The sequence below is a fragment of the Stigmatopora argus genome, chromosome 18 (genome assembly GCF_051989625.1).
Source record: "Stigmatopora argus isolate UIUO_Sarg chromosome 18, RoL_Sarg_1.0, whole genome shotgun sequence".
Lineage (NCBI taxonomy): Eukaryota > Metazoa > Chordata > Actinopteri > Syngnathiformes > Syngnathidae > Stigmatopora > Stigmatopora argus.
Genome location: NC_135404.1, coordinates 10,584,059 through 10,607,907, shown reverse-complemented (window position 1 = coordinate 10,607,907; position 23,849 = coordinate 10,584,059). Strand labels below are relative to the sequence as shown.

At 42.5% G+C, this 23,849-nt stretch overlaps 1 protein-coding gene across 1 annotated transcript in view; it reads left to right on the top strand.

Moving 5' to 3' along the window:
• Positions 1–23,849, top strand: part of tanc2b (tetratricopeptide repeat, ankyrin repeat and coiled-coil containing 2b) — a 72,175-nt gene that overhangs the window by 35,263 nt on the left and 13,063 nt on the right. The window contains exons 5-12 of the mRNA XM_077626042.1: positions 4,280–4,384; positions 10,501–10,649; positions 13,110–13,293; positions 13,928–14,191; positions 18,494–18,625; positions 21,037–21,075; positions 22,157–22,435; positions 22,519–22,643. Coding sequence (XP_077482168.1) covers positions 4,280–4,384; positions 10,501–10,649; positions 13,110–13,293; positions 13,928–14,191; positions 18,494–18,625; positions 21,037–21,075; positions 22,157–22,435; positions 22,519–22,643 — 1,277 coding nt within the window. The remainder of the gene's footprint in view (positions 1–4,279; positions 4,385–10,500; positions 10,650–13,109; positions 13,294–13,927; positions 14,192–18,493; positions 18,626–21,036; positions 21,076–22,156; positions 22,436–22,518; positions 22,644–23,849) is intronic.

Here is a 23,849-nt window from a genome sequence, read left to right as displayed (position 1 = left end):
ATAACTGTAATTTTTAAATCATTTTTTCTGTGTTTTTAGTTCAACAATCATTTTGTAAAATCTAAAAATATATAAAGAAGCTCAAATAAACATTGTTTTAGATCTATAAAAAACTGAATATTCAGGGCTTTTAATCCAGTTCTTTTAATCCATTTATTTAAAAAAATCTAAATATTATATCTAAAATGGTCTGGCCCACATAAAATCGAGTTGACGTTAATGCGGCCCGCGAAACTGACACCCTTGCATTAGACCACAATTCAACCCTCAAATTGGACGATAAACGGAACAATAAAAAGACAAATGTGACTGGATTTGGCATGGCCTCTGCTATTTTAACTGCAGTTCAAATTGAAAATTCTTACGTTTGATTCTTACGGCTCAAGTCCATTATCAGGTGATTTTGGACGGCCCAGACAGTCGTGTTGCTTTAAACAGCTAAACGCACATTGAAGTAATCCTTGGAAGGCAACTCCACATTCCTCCTGATCTCTTTGCTCATTTGCCAGTGGAGCGTTTCTATCATTAGACACCACGCTGGCCTCGTAATAATGCTACTTTTCTTGATAATGAGCCTTCTTAGCAAATATGTGCCGCCCCTCCACCTTTTTAAAATTCTGCCTGAGCTTCACCTTGCTCAGATAATCCTCCCAAGGCGGTGATGATTGATTCGCACATACACACTCGTGCATCCTCGCACACACTTGCGTTAAAATAGGGAGAGGCAGTCTGGCTAATGGACTTTCACTTGCTGCAGCAACATTTGCTCGCCATTGTTGTTGTGTGCCATCAGTGCAATGTGTTGTCTTATGGATAAATATCTTACGTAGATGCTGGAAAAATTGGTTTACTAGGGTGAAATTCAGGCCAAAATGTGTGCACCAACAACTTTTAGTTTGGGTCCAAGACCAAACAGAACAGTTGTGATGACATACTAAGGAACACATTTTAATTGAAGTACAGAAACTTTTTGTTTTTTTAAACATCAATTCATCTGTTTTTTTTTTTGCATTTTTGCATTGTAACTTTTTAAAAATGAAATTACTGTGAAAACTTTGGGTCAAATGGCTGCACATGGCCAGATTCCACTTCTTGTCATGTGCGATAAGAGCAAAAGCGTAATCCTGAATAAACGATATGACATGGCGTCACATAACAGTTGTTTTTTGTTAGGCTAAATGGATTTAATGAGGGTTTCACGTACTTCTCTAAAATGCGAGGCCCGTTGGTTGACGTAGAGTTACTGAGGTGACATTTTTCGCATCATGTGACCATGGCTTCCCTCCTGTGAAACTGGACGCTTGTGGCACTTGTTGTTTGCTGTTGCTGTGGTGACCTGAGCGGCCTGCTAGTTTGGTATTAAGATCCAACATACTATACTGTATGCCTGCGTGTGTGTGTGTGTGTGTGTCTTTGTCTTGGCGGGGGTTGAGTGGCGGTACAGTCTGTATCCCGTCGCGATGGTAACCTTTTCCCTCCTCCACTTGCTCTGCGCTTGCGTCCTTTGCTATTGGTTATTATATTACTTATCTTGTTTTTCAATATGTGATGAATTTGATTAAAAAATGTCAATTATTCATCAGATGACATATTTTGTATTTGACATAGACTTTAAAAATAGGGTATCATTTTCCTGGATGGGCAACCAGCACTTTTTTTTATGGTTGTGCATAGTCGGCGTCCATCTTGGGATGGCAACCAGAAGATGGATACTAAATCGCAAAGAAATACATATTGCCTAGCATCATGTTATTTCTTAGTACTCCCTGATACCGCCATTTTGGTTCTGTAATGCTACCGATACTGATGTTAGTATTGGTATCGGTGCAAGACTAATGAGCCTAATGAAGAGTATAGATGTATATTAAATTTCCTGATCTTCCCCTTTTTAAATCAATAATTGTAATTTTTTAATCATTTTTTTCTGTGTTTTTAGTTCAAAAATCATTTTGTAAAATCTAAAAATATATAAAAAAAGCTAAAATAAACATTGTTTTAGATCTATAAAAAAACTGAATATTCAGGGCTTTTAATCCAGTTCTTTTAATCCATTTATAGAAATAAATCTAAATATTATCTAAAATGGTCCGGCCCACGTGAAATCAAGTTGACGTTAAAGCGGCCCGCGAACCAACCCGAGTCTGACACCCTTGCACTAGTGTCTCAATAGTCAAGCCAAAATGTAAAAAAAAATAAACAAACAATAGAGCTATAGCAAAACTCCTTAAAAAATCTGCACAGCAAAATTGTGTGCAGATCTCAATCCTCGCCTGAGTAATCCGCTTCAGCGCCTTTCTTATTCAGTGATTAAATAATACGAGCATTTATCTGATGATGAGTTTATTGTATATGATTTGAAATGGAACGTTACGTCAGAATGTTGTGGAGGGAACGCATTAAAACTGTTTTCATCCACTTTAAGGCACATGAAGTAGGGGTTGAGTAAGAAAAAAAAAATCACTAATAATGTAGTCTTAGTGTGGGTGTTGTTATTCATAAGCTCATCATATGAGTGGATTGGCATCGCCGCCATCCATCAACACTGTCACGCTCACAACACAACGCCAGCGCAGCCGGCGGATTTAAGTCAATGCCGCAGAGAGGATTTACGGCGGGGGAGAGATCGTGGCGCCTTCCGACCTTTTCGCACAGGTGACAATCTGAGAGAGAAACAAACAAATCTGCTAATCTCTCATTCACGGTTGGCGCTGATGGCGCGTCCACGCGCGATACGGGTCGCCGCGGGCTCTTTGCCGCATCTGCAAGCCGGGGGAGCTTATCGGGATAAGTCCAAATCGAAGTGGATTGAGGCAAAGCTGTTTTGTGACCGCTTCCTGGTCGTCTTCCACGACAGCCTCTGTGCACCAAAAAACATCAAAGGCCTCATCCTTTTTCTGGCGTCACTTTGTGTCCCGATTTGGCGAATGTTTATCATGACAGGATTCAAGAAGAGATCTCTTAAAAAGGGAATTAAAAGATCAACGATGAAGATGCTTTCAATTGATCACACGGCAAATATGCGCTTACTTAAAACCGGGACCGGATGTTTCGTCGAAAGACGTTTGGTCCCCGGACGTTTGGTAGAATGGACGTTTGGTAGAATGGACGTTTGGTAGAATGGACGTTTGGTAGAATGGACGTTTGGTAGAACGGACGTTTGGTAGAACGGACGTTTGGTCGAACGGACGTTTGGTCGCCGGGTTCGCTCGCTGTCAAATTATGACAGAGTTTACTGTTGATATTTTGATATTAGATATTTAGATATTAAACTCACTCTCTGTCTCTCATGATTATAATTTTGAGAGCTGGTTTCAACAGTAACAACCCGGCGACCAAACGTCCGTTCTACCAAAAGTCCGTTCTACCAAACATCCGTTCTACCACACGTCCGTTCTACCAAATGTCCGGTCGACCAAACGTCCGTGAACCAAACGTCCGGGGACCAAACGTCTTTCGACGAAACGTCCGAGTACCACTTAAAACCAGATCAATTCCCCTGTTTTCACTGTCAAATTATCGGACATTTTTTGCGACTCAAAACAAGCTGCAGAAAATGATTTGGCTTGATTCAAGAACTGCAATTTTCTGACAAAGTTTGTCAAACTGCTGGAGTACAAAAACATTTTCCAAGTCCTAAATTGGGGTGTTCACTGTATCAAACCCGGTCACTTGAGATTCCCAGGCATTTTGATTTGCTTTTTTTTCCCCCTCGAGAAAACAGGCAGTTTAGCCCAGCTGTGCCGCGCGCAGTTGTTTTTTGCGTCTGTCCCGCTTTGGCGATAAAATGCCTAAATGAACGAGCTCACGGCAAATTGCGCACGGCTTGTTTGCCACCCATTTCCAGCGACTCATCTCGCGTCTGCTTGCACAAAAGTCCGTCTTTGTGCGCTCAGTCAAAGCAAGACATTTGGAGTAAACAAGCCCGTGAACACATTCTGAAGGCAGATGGCGGCGGGCTGACGCACACTTGCATAAAGTCGTCTTGCCGACTCCACCGGGCTGGCCAAGCGGCTCGGGTTTGCCCACTTTTCCGAAGCCGTTCACCTTTTTGAATTGATGTCGTGTGTTCATTTCTCAGTACCGCATCGGTACCGATATTAATATCGGTATTATCGCAACGAACCCGTTGATATTTGCCTCGATGCCAATATCAAAGTGTTGCTTTCTGTCTTCCCCTTGTCTCACCCGCCATCCCCCCTAATTGATCTATGTATATTTGTGTGTCTTTGTGCGTGTGCATTGTCTGCCTCTTTGTGTGTTTGTGTGTCTGCCCCCCCAGCCCCCCTGCGGAAAGCAAAGTTTGTGGAGAGCCCTCGCGTTCCGCAATCGGAGCTCGGCTCCCCCGACCCGGCCGGGAATTCCCACCTGGACAGATTGTGCCCAGGTAAGTTTCTGGCCGTCCCTCCCCCCTTTATTCCCCGCATGTCGGCTTTCCCGTATCGTGGTAGACGGGGAAATGGTCGCCGGTCGGCACAAGGATTGTTAGAGGTCCGTCCGACGGCCTAATCCCACATCGCCCCGCTTCCTGGAGTCAGCGGTCGGTCTGTAATCCGCACTCCAGTCTCCGTCAAGCGTCGCAGTCGATCCCAATCGCCCCCCCGTGGTCTCGCTCGCTCGGCTAAAGGAGGTCACTCAAGCTGCGCCCCGGTTTTTGCGCGGAGGCGTAGACTAGGGCAGATCTGGAGGCGTCGTCGGCTCCGTTTAAACACAAAATGGTGGATTTGTCCATTTGTCAGACTCTCCTGTGGAGCTTGTGCCCGTTGGGAACTGCAAGTAGGTGATCTTCGCTGGTGCTTTGTCGGGATGAAGCGTGACTGTAATTCGGACTCCTGGTGGTAATCGTTTGCCACTGTAATTATCGTCGCTGATGTATTTAGAGCCTTTGGGAGTCGTGCCGTTGTAGCTTTGCACTTTGGTGCGCTGTTAACATTTGTCATATTTTCCCTATATTTGTTGTCCAACAAATTTTCTTCTAGATTTTATTTTAACATACCTGCCTAGTGTCTTCTTCTCTGTCTGTTTTTCCTCATTTTTTATGTTATTTTTTTGTATTTTGTGCATTTTTGGCTTTATATTTTGGAATTTTCCCTGTGGCACTTTTAACATTTAATTCTAATACTTGTCTTCATCTTTTGGTTATTTTCCCCTTTTCCATACATAATGCAAGTTTTGAAACATGTTACCTTTTTAGTTCTTGTTTTTCAGGAATAGTTGTACCTATGTTTATAATTTGGCATCATCTTCCTACATATTTTTTAGGATTTGTTCTAAATTATAGATTTTTTTTGTTCCCTAAAATCGCATTAGTTTGTTTTGGTGCATGTTCGTTATAGTTTTTTGGTATCCTGCCTGATATAGTTGTTTGTCCTTCACTCAATCCATCATTTTTTTAGCTCCGGCTCTTATTGAAATTGGAATATAATCAAACATCCTTCACTCATTTCTTTAAACTTCATAGATCATAAATAATGTGATCCTTTTGTTAACGCCATCCTTTCTGAATGATTGTCATCTTCTTAAATATATCGTGATGCATTTATCCAGACCCCAAATTGAGTGATATCAATCGAGGCGAGGCGAGTACGCGTGAGCTGCTGCTGCAAATATGACGCTTTGGGAAAGGTAATCAACGGCGCCACTGAACCGATGCAAAAACGCCTCACTCCTAACGGGACGGCGGCTCGGCTTTGTGGCGGGTGAGGATAGCTTTTATTTGGCGGACAGATGGACACCTTAGCTCTTAACCGCCATCCCTTGGCACTTGTCACGGCAAGGTGTCGACTTAAACACCTGCTGGCTCGCCGCGCTTTTTTATATCTGCCGACTTAAAAGACGCTCGCCGGAGTCGTTTGGTCCCGTCCGTGACTCAGAGCTTTTTCCAGCCCGAAAAATCGGCGTAACAATGAGTGTGACAGGAGTTGGTGCCTTTCGGATTGAAGTCGGCGAGACAGAATGTGAGTGTGACAGTGTGCTTTGAGCGCTTGTGTCGCTGGACACTTGAAAAAAAAAAAAACATGGCTGAATTTACATATGAAAAATATACATAAAGCATCGGTCGAATGCATAAGAATATGGAAATAGTATTAACTCGTAGATTAGCATTGACGTTGTTAGACGTCCAATCTGCCAATCTGTCAATCCGAAAATAAAATAATATTAAATAAAAGTAAATACATTTGATGACATGAATTCTTTAAAAAACTAAGAAGGATGTATTTATGAATTTCTTATATTTATATGAAAATCTTTTTTTTCATTTCAGTTCTATTTTTCATTTTTTTATTTATAGTTTATTCAACTTAATTGTCCACAATTTATAATTTTTGTTTTCCTTTTTTGATATTCAAATATTTAATGATTTGTTTTAATTTTCCCATTTTTCGTGATATTTTTTCATATATTTTTTTACAATTATACTAGTCAAATGTAAGCTCGGGATCAAGGCTTTATTTTTTATTTCTTTAGATAAAGGTTTCCGAGGTAATATCAGAAACAGTGGCGACAACATCTACTGATCCGATTGCGGGATGTTTGGTCGATATGCGAAAGCTGATTAATGAGACTGTTTTGTTCCAGCTCTCGTGCGGCAGCTTTGCAGTCAATCTAAACCTAAGTATGACTGACAGAATTTCAATATGGCGACTTCCACGCCACGTTGGTGCCGAGTAACAATGAGAGCGCTCCTCTCCAACGTCAGTAGCCACGCGTGGCTGCTATTCTTTTCCAAGTGTAACCATATCTAAATGCAGCCTTGCTGAAACTCACTTAGTAGAACAGGAAAATCCACTCTGGGACGTTTTGGTAAAGGAGTACACAGATGGTTATGCGTACTTCTATTTGCATTTGAGCCTCAACAAAGATACCTTGAGGATGAGTAGTAGAAATAATAAGGTCGATTCTCTGACATCACGAGCCGGAATACAAAGCACTGAATCGCGTACATTTTTGTCGTTTATGTTTGTAAACAAAACTATTGTGGAATCTGCTTAGTTGAAATCTTGAAGGTTAGATAGCTTGAATAGGATTTCAATTTGAAATGTTGTTCAAAATGATCTTGTGATATAACAATGTTGACTTTATTGTATTTGAGGAGCTGGAGCTAAACACGATAGTAATGGAAATTGACGGTGTCAAACGTAAGGCATTTGGGCTACAAGTGGGCCGCTAGGCGTTCCGATCCGGCCCGTTGAGGTTGTTCTATCCGACAGGTGCTTTGTAGTTTATTTATACTTAATCAAATGCTTTTATTTTTTTGACAATTGACTTAAACTGGCCGTGGGTGCTCATTTTTGAGTGCCATTGCGGAAACAGTGCCATACGTGGTCCACTTTTGAAAGAAAGAAGCCTTATTACGTAAAATGGTCAGTTTTTTGAAGAAAGGTCTTACTGTACATGTTTTTTTAAGAAAAGAAGCCTTAATGTACTTGGTCTTCTTTTTCAATTCATTCAAGAAAAGAATAACCTTACTATTCATTGATTTTTAGATGTCCAATCCATTTGGACTTTTTGGCCTTTTTAGCCCAAAATAAACTGGTCCAATCCCGCTTTAGCGTTTGATCCCGATGGTCAGTGTCTTAAACCTGCAGACGTGTGAGTCAAAAGTTTGGAGAAGATAACATCAGAGGAATTTGACGTTCCCGATGATCTTCGGCGATGGGATTCATTCTTGCTGTGGGAAAAGCGCACCGAGCGTCCGACTTGTTTGTTCTCTGAATTCGAACGTGGCCAGGTGATTGCCGAGCACTTTTCCCGTTATTAATCCGCTTTTCCCCGGGACGCACGGACACGCATTCCTAGCTGCGCGGTGGAAGATAGTTGCCATGGTAACCATCTGTCTCCCCTTTTTTGCGGCTCAGGAATCCGGCGGGTGGGGAGAGTGTGCGTGCGTGCTGGCGGGCGCCATTCTGCAATGTTTTCATACGTCGGTTCGGGTCATTAGGGAGCCCGAAGGCGTCACGGCGATGGGATGACATTCACTTTGATCTGCTGACAAGTTTGCTTGATGATTTTTGCGTCCCGGACGCGAAATGGAGGCGACACATTAAGGCGGCGTTGACAATCGCGCCACATAACGCAAAACCGTTCTATATTAGCAGATCATTAGTGAGCTCATTAGCTCATTGGTTCATCACAAGTACAGGGAAACAGTTTGATGTGACAGACATCAACAAAATTGTCTTTGTGCATGACATGTGCATCATATTTTTAGTGGATTGAAAAAAATGTGCACATCTGAGTGGCATTATTCAGTTTTGCTGAGGTCTAGTTGTCAGTTTATCCCTGTCGGTTAGCAAAATGCTTGTTTTAGAGAACCAAACTTTGGTGTATATGGTTTATTTTTGTGCTGTTAAATACATTTGCATTTCTAGATAAGGTGAAAGCGATCCATATTGGTATGCATGATCCTATCACACAAGATGCCTAACTGTATTGCAGTGTGTCAAAAGACGATTGATGATTGCGCCTTTTCTGGAAATGGTTTTCATTAGGCTTCCAACTGGTGCTTAAAGTTTGCATTAAATGATTCAATGTTTTTCCTCACCCTAGAACATTTTTGAGGTTATTGCAAAGATGCATAGATACATCCACGGGGGATGCATTTTTGCCTCGGGTTTAACGATACTATGCTCAAAAATTCCGGTTCAGTCCAGTAATGCAAACTGTTGCCTTGGTGTGGATAGAGATACTGGTTTTGGACACATTTGTTGTATTTTTCTTGAGTTATGACAGCGTTCCATGATTAAACAACAAAAAACACGTTTTATTACATCTTTTCCCAAACACCCTCTTTTTTTGCGTGTACGGTCGATTGGTCGCCGGTCTTTTGGTCACCGGTCTTTTGGTTGGATCAAAAAACAATAAAAGTCCGGGAAATTTGGAGCCTTTCTTTAGCCTAATAATTACTAGGTCATTAAGTATGACTAAATAGTAATTCTCAGTTTGTATTTAGGGAATTTGAGCAACGATTTAAATGGTAATTATCACTTACCTTCCGGGCGACCAAAAGACCGGCGACCAAAAGATCGGCGACCAATCGACCGTGTACCCTTTTTTTGCCTTAGTTTTGATTCATTGATTAGATGTTAGTTTCACTTGTGTAAGTGTTGGTGTTGCCTTGGTGTAATATCATGACATGACATTATTCTGTCTTCTAACGGATGCTGCAATTACCTGCTGGTCTGGTACGACCAGCCCGGCCAGAAAACGACAACAACAGAAGTAGTGAAGCGAATGTCTCTGCTGTTTATTTAAGCTTGGATCATCTCGCTCGCTCCTGCAATTAAAGCCACTCCATATGGGAACACCCCAGAGAGTTAAAGCAACCTGGAGGGCTGTGCTGCAGTCTAATTACATAATATGGTAGACGAAGAGCGCTGGAACATATACTTTGAAAATAGAAAAATGTTTTCCCGAAACTTGTGCCGCAGGGAAAACAATGGCTGAGAAAATTTGAGTGGAAAGTGAATATTTTTTGGAGCTAGATACATTTTTGAAGTGATGCTTTGTTATCAGAAAACACGCATGCTGTAATTTTGGTACTTGAGTGGTGTCGGTGGATAAAATTTGTTTTTACGAAGTTGCCATCAATATTTTTAACTTCTTTTCCTTTTAAATACAGAGAAAAAAACAGATTGACATTTTTTAAAGACCTCTTGTGTTGACAGTGGAAATATTTGGATTTTAGCATTACGTCAGGTCCACGTTATCCGCGAAATTCGAGGGAATACTGTAGTCTTAGCATTTAGCTGTGCCATAGGCTGAATTAATATTGCTAGAACAAATTGTAATATTTGAGTGTCAATAGGATATTTGTGAGTATTTGGGGATGGACGTATTGTGCGCTATAGCAGCTATATTCAACTGTTCTCAATGTCAACATCCACTATATTTTCTTTCGTTCTCCATTTTTGTTTACACTATTGTGGGCATGTTTTCTTTTGGATTGTGAATCATTTGATGTAAAAGAAGAAGCAGTAATGAGCTCGCTCATTAAACGAATGAGTCTAAATTTGTGAGTAATGTTGCTTTACATCATCATTGTTGATGTTGCAATTTTGGGCATTCTGATGTCAGGATTTGGGTCAAAGTTCCACACGCTCTGTTGTTGTTTCAGGTTTGAATATTTTTTATTTTTGTTCTTTTTATAAGGTGGAGCTTTTCTTTGTAGCTTTTAACCGCGGAGAGCCTGTGCAAACAGGACAGAGGGGCGTCGCCTAGTCCGCTTTGTCATGCGTCGTCAAACAGGTGAGCGCTGTATCTCGTTACGGCAGGCGTGTTGTCGCCAGAGTAGAAGTCGGGGGTGACGTACACCGCTCTGAAAAGGCTCCTGAATGAAAGCACTTAGGACTTTGTTCAAGACGTCCGGACAGCGTACGCACGATGAGGTCGCGATGCGTCCAGGTGGAGATGCTGCCTTTAGTTGGACGGGAAAAAAAATAGGAAGAAATATACCGCTGCTTGGTTTTATGACGCCTAACACGGAATGATCCCTCTCTACAGGGGAGTCGAGCCAGGAGCTGGGCCCCCCTCCCACGGTGGATGAGGCCGCCAACACATTGATGACGCGCCTGGGCTTCCTTCTGGGAGACAAAGCGAGCGAGGGGCCAGCTGGTCCCCACTACAGCATGGAGGAGCCCGAATCTAGACAGGTGAGAGGAAGTGGCCCCCACTCCAATGAAAAAAAAATGCTCTTATTTTGAAAGGCCTGCTAGCAAAATGCAGAACGCTATGCAAAACTCCCAATGAATTGAGATCATTGTTCCCTGTTCTGTGTGACTCTAGATTGAAAATAACTATTTTTACCCCAATACAATCTGGTTAATATGGTGAATCGGGCAGAATATTTAAATTTAGTGATCAATGTTGACGTAAAATGTCGGTTTTCTCATAGACGGAAGATCGTTAGCTTCTATTTCACCGTTATCCATGTCAAGGTCTTTATTGAGCCAAGGCACCTCACTGCAAAAGAAAAAATATATACACGATGACCTAGAAAAATGATTTATAGCTTCTGTTGTTACTGTGGTGACTTTTATTGTTTTGATTCTCAATTGCGGCTGCTGGATGGCAGCAATGAAATTCACTACAAGCAGATATTCGGCCCAAAAATCCTACCCTAACCAATACATTACACTAATTCATTAATATTACAAACATGGCTGTATTTTCTAAATTAATTTCTTAAAACATATCTTGCTTCCTTGCTACATAATTTCCCCCATTTCATGTTTGCCGTGCATTATTTAAACGTACAGGCTAATTTGAGTTGCGACTGCCCAGGATGGCCCTTTTCAAGTTTTTCTAGTTGGTCCAAAACATTGAAAGAGACAGTTGGATTTCTAAATGCACTTGTGTGACGCTTTATCTAGATGTGTGTGTTTATGTTTCTAATGTCAATATTCCACTTAATATTTGCTAATGTGGTGGGATGTAAACTGCACTGTGTGGTCAAGGACCAGACTTATTATACGAAGTCTTGCATGGCGCTGCAGTACTTTTGGAAATGATAACTTTGTGAAATGGGACCGTTTGAAGTGAGTGTTGCTGTAACGGCGGGGGTGTCGAAAGCGAGAGAGGTTGATTTAAGCGCCTCTTTTTTAAGGGATGTGACTCACGCCGTCCGCCTGCTGCAAAATGCTCTTCCACAAGTACAATGCAAACATGTCGAGTGCACTGCTTTGCAAAACAATATGCACTTACATCTGCTACACTATCTCATAAGATGATTGGTGGTATCGAGTGTCAGTTCCAGTCACACAAGTACCATTTTTGTGACAAATTGGGAAAGTTGTAAAGCTTTAAAAGCACCACTTTTTGGCCAGACTTCTTGATTCCCTTAAAGGTCCTTGATTACATTACTTTACTGAATGTGATAGATGGAGAGGATTGGATTAGCATCGACAAAAAAGCACCAGTAAAGAAAATATTAATAGTATTTTAATATTTTCAGATGAAAAGTTATTTGTTTTCCAATCGCTGTACTACTTCAGTCACCCCTTTGGTAGAATTCCACCCTTTGACTTCGTCAACAGTTTCAACTATGCAGAGGCAAACCATTTAAAAAATAGATTTTTATTGAAAAATTTCACCAGTGTGAATCTTTAATTCATTTTTTAATTTGACAAGATTGAGTCCTTTTAATTAGTGTCCAAAAGCACATGATCGTGGGTCTTTAAGGCTTGACGTCTGTCGACATTAATGGCCGTGAAAGAGTTAAAATTAGATTTAAAAGTTGGCCTGACGAGAATTGAAGAGGTTTTGAGCGGTCGACTTGGTATTTGCTTGTGCTGTAAATGTCATGTAAATCTATTACAATGAGTGTGTTACACAGTCAGGTGGATGTAGCCTTGAGCACCACTTCACATTTCCTCTCCTCTCTACAGAGACCTCCACACACTTCACGAACACGTGCATGAATGTTTAATGCATGTGTGCATGTGTGAGGGCTCGCATTGGGTCTTTGTTTTAGATTTTGGCCCCCCTGTAGAGCCCAGTTTGCTAACCTGAGCCGATACTGGAGCCTCACTGCTGAGAGACAGTGACTCTCTTCCTGTGCTGTGTACGAGGTGTGTCAGAAAAGCCCCAGGACTGAAAGATATGGTATATTTCATATTCAAATCTCAGCCCGTGGAAGAAATTTTCCTGGATTTCTCGCCGTCTTCACCTCAGTTTCACCCACTCACGGAGAGAATCATTTGAGGTCCCGTCGCTTTTGTCATGTTGACGTGCTTTAGGTCTTCAAGTGTGGTCCTCTTGATGGCTACTGAACTGTCAGAAGAGAGAGAAGGGGGATTTTTTTTTTTTTAAGTCGGGCAGAGTTACTTGGGCGAAACGATGTTCTTTTTGACCAAGAACTGCAGAATTGAATATTTTTGAAGCGGTCCTCGGTTGTCCTGACACACGACCAAATGTTGGCTTTGTTGTTTGGGTTTGGACATTTTCTCACACCGCATATACACAATGGAAAATATCATTCAAGGTGACCCGCACAAGAAGCTAAATATCAACCTGTCACACTTATTTGTTGTTGGTAACTTTAACAGTGCCTTGCCAGTAGGTTAAGGATCAAAACCTACAGATGGGTTATTTCCATTGGTGTCTCCTTCCAGGCCCAGAACCAGCGTATCAGCCCATGCTCCACATTAACCAGCAGCACCGCGTCTCCCCCCGCTGGCAGCCCCTGCTCCACCCTGCCCGCCGCCATGCCGGGCCAGGCGGGAACAAGGGAGTGCGCCTATGGCTCCGTCACCAGTCCCACCTCCACTCTGGAAAGCCGGGACAGCGGCATCATAGGTGAGAATGCCTCCAAACAATCAATCAAAACACCTCATCTCATCTCATTTTCTGAAGCGCTTTATCCTCATTCGAGTCGCGGGGGGTGCTGGAGCCTATCCCAGCTGACTCCGGGCCAGAGGCAGGGCGCAAAGAGACGGATAACCGTGCACACGGTACACGATCGATTGGTCGCTGGTCTTTTGGTCACCGGTCTTTAGGTCGCCCGGAAGGTTATTGATAATTACCATTTAAATCGTTGCTCAAATCCCCTGAATATAAACTGCGAATTACCATTTAGTCATACTTAATGCCCTAGTAATTATTAGGCTAAAGAAAAGCTCCAAATTTCCTGGACTTTTATTGTTTTTTGTTGGAGAACTTGTTAAGACCCTGACTGACGTAGCTTCTTAAAGGGACAACGCATGTACATACAAACTCTTATACACTCACACGTCGACTCAGTGAAACTGCTCAGGGCCATTGTTGGCTTTTATTGATGCGTAGACCGTGTTGTTTTACCTTGTTTTGTCGCCGGTCTTTTGGTCGCCCGTTGTCACGGTCCGGGCGACCAAAAGACCGGCGACCAAAAGACAGCGACCAAAAGACCGCACACGCGTGCACACAGGGTTTCAATTATTCCTCTCATCCACAGCCACTCTGACCAGCTACTCTGAGAACTTGGAGCGCGGCGGCAGCAAGCACAGCGGAGGCGGCGTGGAGGGCTCGCGAGGCAACCTCCGGCTGTGGCAGTCGCAAAAATCAGGCATGGACTCCTTCCTGTACCGCGTGGACGAGAACATGACGGCGTCCACGTACAGCCTCAACAAGATCCCCGAACGCAGCCTGGAGAGCATGTCCTCGCACTCGGCCCACTCCATCCCTCTGTACCTTATGCCCCGCCCCAATTCCGTGGCTGGTGAGTCCTCCCAGACCTTTTCTCCTTTCCCGAAATATGCTTACTCACAGTAGTGACATATTTTGGCAAGCGACCTCTTTGCTCCTTTGTTTTTTCCTGCTCGTTTTCACCCTTTGTGACGTCCTTTATTCATCAGAATTCAATTTAGGGTATCGTGACAGAATTATTTATTTTTTCAAGTCGGGCTATTTTTTGGGGAGACGATCCGGGTCAATTTTTTTTACAAATTTTGTTCAAATTACGGATCCATGTAGATTTTTTTTAAAAAAGATTATTTTTTAATTTGCATTTTGCTCCCTAGTCTATACAGCTGTCAGAACTAAAAAAAAACCAGGACAATGCTATATTCTTATATTTAGCCTCGATACGGTTTCCAAAAATTAGGTTTTAAAATTAGTATTTGGAGGTTGTGTTCCACATTAGGGCATCGATTAAGATTTTAGACAATGTTCAATCTTTTCAAGTTGTAATATAGAATTGAAACCTTGATTTTGAAATCTGAACCTTGGTTTAAAACTCTAAATAGTCGCCATAACACATTTTAAATCCTTGTTTGAAACCCTTAGCCAGCTTCCAAAACATAATTCCAAGCACAAAAAAGTCTTGTGCAGGAAATTCCGCTTTCAAGTTCCACTTACTCCAACTCGCCGCCACTGAAATATCCACATAAAGCATTCGATGAGGCATTTTCTCCTTGGTAAAGCACTTTGCAAAGTTGCATGATGGGAAAACCCGGAAGGCCTGAAACAGCAGAATTCCGTAATCCCTTCTTCTGGTTCTTCATAGCACCGGCTTCCGATTGGCCACTCTCACGCGGGCGGCGGAACATCAAAAGCCTCGGGCGTTAACGGCTTCTATCCCCCCGAGTGAGGTAGCTTGGCTTTCATGTGCGAGGGTGGGGGGGTGCAAGACAGGAAGTGAGGCGGGAGACTCCTTGGTTACCTCGCCGCGCTCCCATCTGAAGGAGTAATGCCATTCGATATCCTCCAATAAATGCCTGCTTTCCATTATTCATCACATCAAATCCGCCAGGTAGTCGCGGGGCAATCTCACATTAGCATTCATGCGTTATCATATTCTATATGATTACTGATTACTTTTTTTTTTTACATAACAGCCCTTTTACTCCTTTCTTAGCTGTTTTAATCCTGCTTTCGTTCATCTTTTATTGCAATTAGTTCATCCATTTTCATGATTTTTTTTTGACTGAATAGAATTTGTATTGACATGGTTATTTCTTCACCGCTTTATTTGTTAAATGTAAATTCTCCTCTCCCCGTTGGTTGCCATGTTTATTTTTCTTTTCTTTCCATCATTTTGCTTTCACCCCACTAGTTTATTTCTCTTCCGTTCCGATGGCTGCTCCTACCCAAACGTAGTTTTGCTATTCTCGCTAAGCACCTGCTTTTTTTCCATCCAGTCGAACGAACCCCCTCAACCCTGTTTTTCTTGCCGCCAATGTGCCTCGGCGCAGCCTCATCCCGTTGGCACAGCGGCGGCGGCGGCGGACGTAATGCGAGCACACTGCTGCATTGCAGATAGACAAGATGAGCACACAGATTGGAGTCCTCGCATTGAAAATGGAGAAAATGGAGCCTTTTCAGCTCAGTGGCCCTGAGTCATTCCTCCCTGGCTTAGCAGCAGATTAATGTCGCCCCCTGCTCCTCTCAGAGACTAAGTTATAGGCGCCCCCACCCTCCCTTCTGCACGTATCCACCCCTTAATGTTTGGAGTTGCGTTTTTATTTGCAATTTTGGATCTCGGGAGTCCACTTGATTAGTCAGCAGGAGCTCGATGGCGTCTAGAAAATCAGAACCCATATTCCGATCAATTTTGAGCAATTGCACCCACAAAATTAATGAATGCTAAGTATACAGAGCACAGTGGTACCTCGACTGTGGCAAAAAAAGACCGTGCGCTACAATGATAAACAGCCTCTCATGTCATGGCCACTTGGCTTGGTCGCATCTTGAAATTTTGATCGTATCACGGGCGAATTATTCCATCGAAATTTTCATCGTACCTCGAGTATGTCATGGGTAGAGCTGATCGTAGGTCGAGGTACCACTGTATACAAATTTTAAATAGAGTTGCACCAATACCATTTTTGGGCTACGTGCTATTTACCAATTCTGTACCGATACCACGTTTTGGGGAAAAAAAATCTTTATTTATTTTTATCATTTTAATATATGACATATTTGCATACTAACTTGAATGTAAAGTCATTGTAATTGATGGATTAGCTTTGTACTGCTTGTGTTAAGTAAAACCTTGGATTGATTGATATTCGTGAGTTTAAGGCTGATAAGTCTACAAGCTCATTTTAAGTCTTAAATAGCCTTTTCTAAGTTCGCCTCGTTTTTTGAGGACAACAACTTGATCGATGTCGTCTGAGCATTTAAGATTAGATTAGATCTAATCGCAAGTGTATCGGCGAGCCCGGAAGGGACACCGTGGCTCTCAGTTGAGTTCGTTTAGAAGTAGAGGAGGAGAAAATGCTGCCTTTCTTGTACAACACTAATCCATTCCTTCAGGAAAAACTAGTGGTGGGCTCCTCATTTTCCTTTTTTTTTTAATTCGTTCGTTTGTCACGTTGTTCGGTTGGGCTGCAAAGACCTCTCATGTCTACAGCCATCTAATCTCATTGCACGTTTTCCGCGAAACAATCATCAGCCAGCGGCGGGCTTCATGAATAAGACATTCGTTTGTACGGCTAATTAATCCTGAGAGGAATCTGCTGGGTGACAGACGGCGAGCAAAAGGAATTCAATGGCCAATCCGCCTAGTTTTTTTTTTTCTGACCGAGGAATGCTTCTGGAGTCCATCTTCTTGGATGTCCTTTACCCGTGAACATTTAGTTAACGTTTTTAAGCCATGTACGGTGCGCCGATTGACAATTTAGATGCTATTTTTTTAATGTTCAGCTTATAATCAAAGTACCGCACATGATGGCAGCACCCGCTACCGTGTGCGGTCGATTGGTCGCCGGTCTTTTGGTCGCCGGTCTTTTGGTCGCCGGTCTTTTGGTCGCGGTCTTTTGGTCGCCCCGACCGCAACAACGGGCGACCAAAAGACCGGCGACCAAAAGATCGGCGACCAAAAGACCGGCGACTAATCGACCGTGTACCCCCGCTACAAATGAAAAAATATGATAATTAGCCCACCTCACTGATTGACAGAAAATTGGGAGGACGTCAATCATAAAAGGATGCATGAAAAACTATCAATGCTCCAGATTGAACAGGATGTCAGCCAACTTCGACGAGGGAATTCGCCTAAATGAGCCACAATTGGAAGCTCTGTCCAAGACAGATGGGCCACACTTAATTTCCAAGCCGATGTGTAATGTGGGCTGAGAATAGTGTCAAAGTTAGATGGTGATTGGACGATTTGCCATAAAAATGGGGTCGGGGGGACCCAGTCATCTCTGCTTGCTTTAATTTACAATTTGCCTCCGGCAGCTGTTTCACCAATCGCCACCGGATTTGATGGTTGTATATCAAGACACATGAAAAAGTCACCCATGCTTGGAATTGGAAAGGGAGTCCGCCATTTTGGTTTAAAGCAGTCAATTTGAACGAGTTCCAGGCTTCTATTTTTGACAAATTTTGTTTGAAATTCACTCATTTGAGATCCAATGGTGTCCAAGACAGATGGGGCGCACTAAATCTTGGCCTCCGCTGAGCGTGGTTTGACGAACGTTTAAAGGGTTTGCCACGAAAAAGGGAGCGCTAGGGACACGTCAATTACAACAAAGCCTCAACACCTGTTGCTTTGACTAACACTAAATTGTGTGCTATTCATGTTTTTCCCCAAAGTCTGCATTAGATCGAACAATTTGGCTGTTAAAGTTTGAAGGAGCCACTTTAGTAGAAAAACTAAGACTCAAACTTCCATGCTGTGTCTAATTGGATCATTGCGGTTGTTTTTCATTGTATTGGACGACATGTCGGGGAAGCTGTTTCTAATGTTTTGAACATTTCGTGTAGAAAAACCTCGTAACACGCTAAGGTAGCAACTAAGTCAGCATGTGACATGAAAACAGAACCCTTATCCAGTCCAGATCTCCTCCCAGGGCAAATTTTATCTTCCGTGAATTATTCACTTAGAAATGAAGGATAATTCATTCATTGTGTTGTTGTTTCCACTGAAACTGAGCAAGATTGCTTTCTTAAGATTAATTTTGCAATGTTCTACATGTTGCGTTCAGACTGGACACGTTATGTTGTGCAATCCGTCAAATGCTGTTTTGTATTCAGGCAGCTTGAAATGTTTATTTTTTCTTTTTCTTTTTTACAGCCACGAGCTCAGCTCACCTGGAAGACCTGGCCTACCTGGATGAGCAGAGACACGCCCCCTTGCGTACCTCGCTGCGCATGCCCAGACAGAGCACCACCTGTGGGCCAGGCCGGTCGGGACCGGACATGAGAGGTGAGCGTACACACGGGAATACTGAGTTGGGGGGTGCTAACTAGTGAGGCAGACGTTCGTAAAGTTTGATGGTTGAGGTCTCCATGGCGACTGTGACTAGCCGGTCCTTCTTCCTTCCTCGCGTTCTTCGCTCTGCCACCGTGAGTCATCTTCACCTGGTGAATAATTCAAACGTCTGGCCGCCGAGCTTTCTGCGGTGGCTGCCATGGAGGATGCGGAGGAGGTGGGCGAGATTACTCAATGTCACCCTAGGGTGCCAAAAGGTGCATTTGGGAAGTGTTCTGATGACGATGATGATGGTGAGGCATCCATCTTTTCAAAAAAACTCCCCAAGACCGGGGGAGCGAGTTGATTTTACGTTATGTCAAGTTCAGACCGCTCGCTTCGACTCTCGTCGCCAAATGTTGAAAAACTTCCTTTTCACGTAATGTAAGAATAAGAAATATAATGACTTTAATCTCGTCATTTTTTGTTTTTCCCCTGATGTTACGCCAAAGGTAATTTTGTGTTGATACAGACTTGACGTCGTAAGAAGTCTCATCCCATGAAACCAATCATGTTCCTTTTCAACCCCCCCCCCCAAAAATGGTACTCGGACGTTTGGTCGCCGGACTTTCGGTCGGCGGACTTTTGGTCGCCGGACTTTTGGTCGCCCAGACTTTTGGTCGCCGGACTTTTGGTAGAACACGTTCAAATTATGACAGAGAGGAGAGGGAGAGTTTAGAGTTTAATATCTAAATACTGTTGAAACCAGCTCTCAAAATACTGTTGAAACAATCTAAATACTGTTGAATCTTTTAAAAAAGATCTGGTTTCAACAGTATTTAGATCAGGGGTGTCCAAACTATTCCACAAAGGGCCGCAGTGGGTGCGGGTTTTCATTCCAACCCATCAAGATGACACCTTTTCACCAATCGGGTGTCCTACAAGTGCAATCAGTGGATTGCAGTCAGGTGCTTCTTGTTTTCTGCAGAAATCTCATTGGTCAAAGTGTCTGTGCTGGATTGGTTGGAACAAAAACCTGCAACCACAGCGGCCCTCGAGGACCGGTTTGGCCATCCCTGATTTAGATCATGAATATAATTTTGAGAGCTGGTTTCAACAGTATTTAGACAGTATTTAGATCGTTTCAACAGTATTTAGACAGTATTTAGATCGTTTCAACAGTATTTTGAGCGCTGGTTTCAACAGTATTTAGATATTAAACTCTAAACTCTCCCTCTCCTCTCTGTCATAATTTCAACCTGTTCTATCAAAAGTCCGGGCGACCAAACGTCCGGTCACGAAAAAAATAAGGCACAAAACGACTTTAATCTCGTAATTTTACAAATTCAATCTTATAGTATTGCATTGCAATACATGCTTCTTTAGGGCGTGAGATTTTAGCAGGCAACATCGTGGGGCGTGGCCTACCTGCTCAAACTAGCGCCATCGGGCGAGAAAAAACCCAATCCGAACGCAGTTACATTAGCCACAATTAAAATGGAATCACCCTGATTCTAGTTTTCAGTTGCTTGCAAATTGAAGAGAGTTACATCAGTGTTAGTTTGGTGCCTTCTTCCCTCTTCTTGGGATTCCTGGAAATTGAACTAGCAGCACTTCAGAGACACACAGAGAGCCAGCTACTGCGTGACCAAGGAAAACCATCAAGCGGAAATGTGGGCTCATTATTGGACTTAGTCGGGGCTTTTTAAACTGTATTCCATTTGCGAAGGACCCGCTAATGTACTACCCTGGCAAACACTTTGCATAAAGGCTGCATTATTTACAGACACACACCCCTACTAGACCTCAAAACCACATACATAGCATATGTGTACAGTACAAAAAATGTACACGAATGTGAAGTCATTCGATCAGATTTTAATCAGTCAATGGTTGCCATTATTCTAGACGTCACTGCCAAACTCCCGCTTCGGATGGATTGGACGTCTTATTATATTATTTTAACTCATTGGCTGCTATGACGGTGCGCGATGTCTAATCCATTTGACTTTGGAGGCTGGCAGCAGATAAATGAACATCATAAGGATTGGATGTCTGCTAATGATAAATTAATTGGTGGGAGGATGCACACGTTTTATTTTAAGGCTCCCAGCAGATAAACATTGAAAGCACACCACCCTCTGCGTAAAATCTGAAAGCAGAGAGGATAGCAGTGTGCGAATTTTATCACCCAACCCAACACGCCCTTTCTCAGTGAGTCAAAACAAAACGGACGCTATTTTTCCCCCCCATTTTGCTCTTCTGTGGGAAAGGCAGCGACGTCATATTTCTCCCACTGTGTTGACATTCCGTGACACGAACGGATTTGCTGCTTTATCTTGTTTTTACACAGAACATCTCTGCCTTTTTTCCACAATTTGAATCCCACTAAAAGAGCTTTTTTTGTCCTTTGTTTGTTTGCCCAGCTTCCGCTAACAACTCCCATGCCTGGCAGTCACAGTCACGTAAGTTACATTTTTTTTCCCCCCTCAGTGTCCCATAATGTCCCCTATTGTGTCTCGTATTGCTCCATCATGTCCTAGTTTTCTCTGCAAGTACCTTTTGGCAAATACCTGTTATGTCCTACTTCATCCCGCAGTGTCATATTTTGTCCCCTATTGTCCTATAAGGTTCCCTTTTATGTCTCATCGTGTCTTACTGCAAGGTATCCTACGCTGTCCCAAGACCTCCCCAAAGATTGAGGGCTCGAATCCATGCCAAACTATAGTTTAACCACACCTCTTAGAGTCTTTTCATTGCAGGGATCTCAGAAAACCAGAACCAAAACTTGTGACAAGTCATGCAGAATCAAAGATTAAAACACGCGCTTACATTTATGATCTTGCGGCTTTGCAATTTTGATTTTAGACAGTGAGAAAATGTCATTTATTGTCTGCTTTAAACTTGTGACAGTGGTTGACGTCCAATCCGTTTTGACTGGGAGAGCAAACAAACCCCGCTAAGTCTCCCAGTCAAAATGGATTGGACAGCCATGACCGTCAGCAAGATGTCCAATTTTTGAATCGGGAAATGGCTAGCAGCAAATAATCCTTGTCAAGGCAGTGAAGGACAATACTAATATAAATTTACAACTATAAATGTAATTAAAAATTGTAAAATTCTAACTTAGAAAATGTTTTGGGGCTATGGCCTCGAGTGGCTAGAGTGTATTTCTTTTTTTTAATAACCCTTTTCATATTTTTCACATTTGATTTCAATTTCATTCAAATAAGAAATTATACAAAATAGTATAGTACTTGGCGGGGTTTGTTGTCATTCAAATATAAGGACAAATACATTTTTTTTCTTCCCCGTTTTACCCAAAAATGTATGAAAATTTAATTTGGGGTGTTTTTTCCCCCCAACAAATTTGTATTTTTTCTTAAGGTAACTGAACACGTGGATTTCAATTAGACTGGACCGTCATCACCATGATTGGCAGCCAATGAGATAATCAATTTTTGAATGTCCTAACAAATGCCTGAGCCTCACCTTTGATTAAAACCTGTCCAACCTAGTAAATGTTCCTTTGCTTTGCCGTGCCAGCAGTGCGTTTTGCGCCGTACCGGCCCCAGGACATCGCCCTGAAGCCGCTGCTCTTCGAGGTGCCGTCCATCACCGTGGACTCCGTCTTCACGGGCCGCGAGTGGCTCTTCCAGGAGATCGACGGCCACCTCAACCGCCCCGGCAGCAGCCGCGGCGTGGTAGTGGTGGGCAACATCGGCTTCGGCAAGACGGCCATCATCTCCCGCCTGGTGGCGCTCAGCTGCCACGGCACGCGCATGCGCCAAATCGCCTCCGACAGCCCGCAGGCCTCACCTAAACGTACAAACTCTCCGAATATCGTTTGCTTTTTCCCACCTTTTTTTCTGTCCAATTTTTAAGTGTGAATGTCTACGTGCGTCCAGATGGCGAGGGACTTCCTCTCAGCCAGCCGCAGCCCACGCACGGCACTCTGGGTGGAGGTAGCTGCCCCGGCACCCCCGAGATGAGGCGGCGACAAGAGGAGTCCATGAGAAGACTCGCCTCACAGGTACACGTCAAAATAGATTGTTTTGTTTGCCTATGAGCCAAATTCTTTAAAAACTTACGCATTGGCTGACATGTTTGATCACTGCCAATCCTCCAGTCAAATTGGATTGGACATCTGTCGCTGTCAACGGCAAAGATGACTTAAAGCCAGCCAGTTGAAATAGATGCAATGTCAATGGCAGTAAATGACTTAATATTAAAAAATCCTTAACTAGTGTAGATGCCTAATTAAGGTCAGAAAGTTCATTAAAAATCGCGTTAAAAACATAAATATGATTTTATTACAGTGCAAATTAGTGATAAGCATCTATGATTTAAAAAAAACATTGAGATAAAAGAAGCAGAGTATGTTGTCCAATTCTGCTCATTTTTGACATTCTAATTAAGCTTCAATTTTCTCACCTTTTAAACTTTTTCACCAGATTTGTATTTCTTAAATGTTTTATCATGGTCGTTGTGTCACGCGTCCCGTGCAGACTGCGCAACGTGTGAGGACAGTCGCGCCGCGCCAAACGCATTATGCACACGTGTTTAAAAGAGGAAAAACAACATAGCCAGGGAGCCTTATGAAATATTAATATACGCAGAATGCTACTTCCGTAGCCCAGCTATTAGATCTTGTTAAGATTGCATATAAATAATTGAAATCACTTGCTTTTTCACCTCCCTACTTGGTGGAAGAATTACACCCAACAACCCACACACATCCAAAATGCTTGTCTACTCTAATGGAAGTACTATATATGTATATATATATTGCAATCATTTTAATTTGAATTTTGCCAATACTCTCTGTAATATTTCCCAAGGAAATTCAGTCATGTATCTTTTTAGTATTTTTACACATTAAATTGATTAAATTATTCCTGATGATAATGAATGATATTCATTTCATGCAAAATTGAATGATTTGCAGTATACAGCGGCTCATAAAATTTGTGGGTTTTTTTTTCAAGCTTTCAGCATATTTTAATCATCGTACCATTTAAGACAACAAAAACCAAAATAGAAAAAAATGTTCTGTTTAAATGTAGTAAACTTAATTTGAAGCTATGATCTAATTCTCAAATGCATTTTTTGGCCATATTTCAAAACAGTTCCCATTTGAAACGAACCATTCATGCATTTTCAGCCATTTTTTTTCTCAGTCAGGTTCGCGGGGCGCTGGATGAATTATGAAGGGATGCAAATCAAATTGAAAAGCAAA